The sequence below is a fragment of the Macadamia integrifolia genome, unplaced genomic scaffold (assembly GCF_013358625.1).
Source record: "Macadamia integrifolia cultivar HAES 741 unplaced genomic scaffold, SCU_Mint_v3 scaffold621, whole genome shotgun sequence".
Taxonomy (NCBI): domain Eukaryota; kingdom Viridiplantae; phylum Streptophyta; class Magnoliopsida; order Proteales; family Proteaceae; genus Macadamia; species Macadamia integrifolia.
The window spans coordinates 100,982-106,761 of record NW_024870499.1 but is presented as its reverse complement, the minus strand read 5'-3'; the positions used below and the strand labels follow the sequence as shown (position 1 = coordinate 106,761).

General features: G+C 38.8%; 1 protein-coding gene and 1 long non-coding RNA gene across 2 annotated transcripts in view; one reads left to right on the top strand and one right to left on the bottom strand.

Moving 5' to 3' along the window:
- Nucleotides 1-1,185, top strand: part of LOC122069455 (TSET complex member tstD) — a 28,026-nt gene extending 26,841 nt beyond the window's left edge. Inside the window, exon 5 of the mRNA XM_042633469.1 lies at nt 956-1,185. Within this exon, the coding sequence (XP_042489403.1) occupies nt 956-1,027 (72 nt within the window). The 3' untranslated portion in view covers nt 1,028-1,185. The remainder of the gene's footprint in view (nt 1-955) is intronic.
- Nucleotides 1,186-1,192: 7 nt separating this feature from the next.
- On the bottom strand, nt 1,193-4,896 carry LOC122069456. Its single transcript, XR_006137455.1, has 3 exons — nt 4,739-4,896; nt 4,250-4,389; nt 1,193-4,073 (listed from the first exon to the last, which is right to left on the bottom strand). It is a non-coding gene; the product is annotated as an uncharacterized LOC122069456 (long non-coding RNA).
- Between the last annotated feature and the right edge of the window lie 884 nt (nt 4,897-5,780).

The window sequence follows — 5,780 nt, the reverse complement described above, 5'->3', positions numbered from 1 at the left end:
CTCACTCACTCACTCTCTCTCTCCCTCTCTCTCTCTCTCCCCAATAAAAAACGGGTGATTCTGTGGCACAGTTATGCCATCTAATCTCGAGCAAGTTAGTCTCTTGATGGGTTTGGCTCTGAGTGAATGAAACTCCAATTCCACAAGAAGAAATAGATGGTGTTTCATCCCCTGCCACACGTCATTAAGATACAAGCTTTTTGTTTGGTAGGCTACTTCTGACAGTGGCTGTAGATCAAAAGTCAAAAGCAATACGTTTAGTTAACCCACCCAAACCATCTCTCGATTTGTGCCCATCAAGAAGATGCATCAAATGGCCAATTTTTAATGGGTGAGCCAAGCATAGTGTAATGCTTGTATCACCAGATTGGCGCTCACTGAAATTTTAATTGGTAGAAGAAAACAAAATATATTAGTGGTTTAGGCTAATAACTTGTTATTGATCAAATCTTGGATTCCCTTTATATGTTTATGTTAACTGAGAATGTCTATCCTTTTCAATTTTCCTTCTGTAATTAAAATTTATTATCTTCTCACAAATCGGGCTGGGGGGAGGTTCTCAACCCTGTGGTGTAGAGGTTGTATCTAAACCAGCATCCCAAGTTGTGCCACATGGCACATTGAATAAGGCTGGAATTTTTTTGACAGGGAGACCCTAAGGTCTCCTACTCGCATGTCAAGTTCCAACCATATTAAGTTTGTCAAGTGGCAAAACAAAGGATTGAAAGATTTATGACTACCCTTGAAAAAATCCAAGTATGGAGGAAGGGGGGGTTTATGGCAGGGTATGTGATTGAAATTGAGTCTGAAATTTGATATTTGGCCAATTCATATCATTATTGAGATATCCATATGGTTGAAATTGCTGCATCACCTTCCAAGTTGCAGAAATTGTAGAGAAACTTTCACGTATCTCAATCATTCTCATGCCTCTTTATCCTTTCTTGTTGTGAAGGGGTTACTGGAGAACACGGAGAAAGATAGAATCAAAAGAATGATAAGGTTAAAGCCACCTACGGAGTTCTGAGAAAGCTTCTTTTCATCTATCTACTGCTGACATCATCTAGTCTGTAGCATGTTGCACATTCCCTGCATTTTGTACATTTTTACCATGCTATTGTTCTATTAAATACCAATTACTGTAACTTCTCTGTTGTTGATGAATATCATTTAGCCTTGTAACAATCAGGTGTTTTTATTTTTTATTTTTTATTTTTTTATTACATTTGCTTGATTGGGCCCATGCTTTGGAATTGTTGTAGTTTTAGGACCTAAGCATATGATGATGATTTAGCTAGTTCCATACACCTGTAGTGGACCTAATGATATTCTTACCATGCTATTCTGAGGACCTAATGATATGATGATTTAGCAAGTTCCACTAGAGGTGTAAATACATTCTTCTATAAAAAGTTTGTTCTGTGATCAGAAGCAATCCCCCTCTGGAGAAGGATTTGCAATTTTTTGTCCGTGACAACCCCTGCAGTCATATGGAGTACCTCTTACTGACAAAGGATACGCAAGTAACACCCTACCTAATGGCATCTATCTATGGTCCTTCATGGAATACAACTTTGTCATGAAAGCACAGATTTGCATCCATTCTCATTTTGGAAAAAAAATTGAACTTAGATTTACATTCCAAGAGGGCATTTCATGTTCATCCCCTAGGGACACATCAAAATTATTGGTTCGCCTCCATTGCTTAGCCCAACATATACTTTGTAAACAAGCTCGCTCATGGGAACCTCATGCATTGGGTAAGCCCTTTTTTTTTTTAAGAACATATATGGACAACTTATTTACAAAGATTGAGTGACGAACTAACAAGTAATTTTGCCAGAAGTGATTTATGATATGGAATGCCTTTCCGGGATTTAAAAATTGGATGGGACCAGCCGTTTAGGGTTGATCTGGATTGGATTGATCCCAATTATTAAAATCAGTAGGGCTAGGGTTCTCGGATCAGAATCGAAAGACTCTTTCAGATCCAAATTTCGGCTTTTTCAACCCTGATGCTTCCTCATGTCGATCTAGGTTGCTGTTAGTGAGTGACCAAATTTTATATTTGGCATATCAATGGAATCCCTATCGGTTGATATAATCACCAGCTACTACCATGTGGTAACATTAACTTATTAGAGCGAAAGACCAAGTGCACTATTAGTGCGGCCTGGAATTCTCTACAAAATTGAAGGACTGAGTTCCTCTTAAACGTTCCGTCTTTGTTGTCAATATGGACCAGAATTAGTTGTGACTGATCTTGATTAAGGTCAATTCAATAATGGTCAACTCACACCAAAAACCATAGAATTCCCCTTTTTTTTGTTTTTGTTTTTTTTTAATCTGAGGACCAATTCTAGGGTTTTGGGATCAATTCCGTTCCTGATTCCATCTTTTAAAACCTTGGATGGGACTATAAGGGCAGCGTGGCCTTCATGTAGTGGGGGGTTGGGAAACTTTATAACCCTCCATTCTCTTCTCCTTCTGTAGAGAGAGAGAAACCTTTTGCAAAATTAAATCCGAAAAGTAGTGGATTGAAGACTTGGGCAGTTGGGCAGGCAAGCATGGGAAAAAACCAGACTCCCTTTATTAATAGAACACATAAGCTTTAAACATATAGCGTTTCCATTGGAAAAAAAAAAAGGCATATAATGTTGTAATAGATTTAGGAAAGCTATGAAACTATACAAACATTGGAATATTAGAAAGTAAAATAAGCATTGGCAGAGTGAGACCTTGCGGCCCAAGAGGACAACAGAACAGATTATGACATGAGAACTTGGAAGTATTATCTCATAACAAGAGCCTCACCCTTCCTAGTAAAATTCAATCTGAAAGGTAACTCAGAAGCGCATTGATAGGGTTGTGGATATATATCCACATCAATGTTATCCTTCAGACGTTTGATCTTGAGCCACACCAAGTAATCGGCAGGGATCGAAGCAAAGCTAAGCATTGTAGTTTTGCTGATGTTGCCTTCGGTATCTGTCAACTCCAGGGATTTTCTTTTCACCCACTCTGGGTGGTAAGTTACCTGATACCATACTGATGCCTTTTGTTCATGTATGGCATTCTTCTTGTCATTAATGAGTTGTTGGAAATCTTCATCCATGTTCTCTTAAACTAGCCTGTAACTCCTTCCTCGGTGTATTGTAGGCACCATTAAGCCTCTTTTTCAGCTCCCATTGCTTCTTGCAATGGTAATAGGAACTAGGCCAGAAGAAAACTCAGGTGCCCACCAGATGTGCACTTGTTATTCTAGGAATCAATGATGAAACCTTCATTACCCAGAATCTCGATTAGATCTGGATCGAAGAAATGTAGTGTTAGCTCTGAATTTGTTGTCATAGCTTCCTCTAGTGCATCTTTGATTTGGTGATATAGTCTTCCCCAAGGTTTTGTTTGACCTGTATAACATGTTCCAATCCTTGGAGGCTGAGTAAATTTTCGGTTTTAGTAAATGGGACATGGTCACAGGATTTCCAATTTTTTGGAAATCAACTGTTGTGGCCGTAAGCTTGACTAGGTAAATTTTCGGTTTTAGTGAGTGGGATGTGTTGTAAGGTTTTAATGAGTAGGACATGTGTCCACCCCCATTAAGTTGGGATAAGGCTGAATTTGTTGTTTTTTTGGTAGGGGGTCTGTTAGTGAGTGAGATATGTAGGGTTAGGTAAATTTTCGATTTTAGTGAGTGGGATATGCAGGATTGGGTAAATTTTTTGTTTTAGTGAGTGAGACATGTAGGTTGGGTGAATTTTCGATTTTTGTGAGTGAGACTATGCAGGTTTGGTGAATTTTCGGTTTTAGTGAATGAGACATGCAGGTTGGATAAATTTTCGGTTTTAGTGAGTGGGACATGCAAGCTGGGTAAATTTTCGGTTTTAGTGAGTGGGACATGGTTACAAGCTTTCAAGTTTTGGGAAAATCTACTGCTGTGGCTGCAAGCTCGGCTAGTTGGATAGACTTCACATCCAAGGCTCCATGTTCACTCCAGTTTACATGAATCACATAAGTATTGCAAATCATATCCAACTTCAGTCATCATGTTCCTCATGAATGTCAATTACGACCTGCACACAAAGACCCAACATAACCATGAGAGTTTTCACCAGTTTTCTTTAGGTCGGTTCCTGATTCTTCCCAATTCTGTAAACCTCCTTTTGAATTGTCTGGTTTCTTGATGATCATTTTTTGTCATTGTTTCTCTCTCAGTTAGTAAAGTAAAACAAAATCAATAAAAACTTACCTCATGTATTAAGATCCGCAAGTTTATTGAATCAAAAACTCCAAAAAATCACAGGTTGTGAAAACTCTTTGCTTCTAATCATGATTCCAATTGTTAGGGTACCAAACATTTCTGCCCAGTTCTAATCTGTTCTCTTGAACCTGATTATGCAGCAAATTATTTGAATCAATTAGTACTCAATAGATGCAAGTGAACCCAACAAGTTTGAGTATGAAGAAAATTAGCAGGATGATTAAATTGAGACAGACATCACAGAAATACGTTACTATAAAATGCCACAACTCATAAAAGACTTCAAAGATTCATTTTTGTGGATTCTATTCAACTATTCAGTCATCTCAATCTAAACAATTGATATTCTACTGGGACTCAATTTCCACAGTATCAGCAAAGCATAGATAACAGAGAAGTATAAAAAGTTCTCATTCAATGCAAACCCCTTGAAGGATTAAAAAGAAGAAGAGATTTAAAAAAGAAAAAGAGACTGACCTTTGATGATTCAAGAGATCATCAGTAAGAGCAGAGAATTTGTTAGCAGTGGAAGCAAGCTTGAGGTGAGGATAGGAGCACTGAAACAGAGCAGAAGATCACATCAGTCGGATTTGGAGAATGTGAAATGGTGGACGTGGCCTGTGGGGTTCTTATAGGGTGAGGTGGGAAAAGTAGGGAACAGTGGAATAAGACTCTGAGGTTTCTTGCTTGGGCTCCAAGTTTGATTTCTTCGGTTCCAAGCCATTTTTTTCTTCTTTTTCTAGGTTGAAACTTGGGTTCCAAGTTTGAGAACAGTGTGAGTGTGATGTGAGAGTGGGAAATGACTCAACTCCGCACTCACACTCAACTGGGACCCTGTGTTTCTACAAGGGACGGCCAGACTTTTCAGCTTTTCATTTTGGCATTTATTCACTCACTGGTCCCGTTTCTAATTATGGAATCAAGATGCCTTTTATAAACGCAACTGATTTTTATCTACTAACCCAATAAGCACCACTGGGCGCTGGCCATCGGTCAGCCACACACCCACCCGTTCAATCCCACAACCTTTTCCCAGGGCATCAGCTTTTCAACTCGAAACTGCTAACCGCCAAGCTAGTGTTAGTGTCTTCTGTAAGTGATCCGCTGGAAGAAATAAGCCTGTGAAATAGGGTTTTAAATCATTTGAATCAATCTATTCATATAGGAATCAGCATTGACCGATTCAACCAATTCACACCAAAATCAACCAATATTTGACGGTGTCCGGCTGTTTCTAATCAATTTCGGTCGATTCAAATCAGAAATTGGCACCGATCGATTCAATTACCCATTCCAAATTTTGAAACCCTACTGAGAAGGCTCCCCCCACAGGACTGATATCTTTTGTATCCAGGTTGATAGTTCACTTCGTACAATCAGAAATAATACATTTTTGTAGCTTCTTGGTTTGATGATGTAAATGTTATCTGGTTGACAATCCCCTTTACACGAACCCTAAAAAGAGAAAAATAAACAAGGAAAGAGAGAAAAATAATTTCCTCTTATTCTCCCCCCCCCC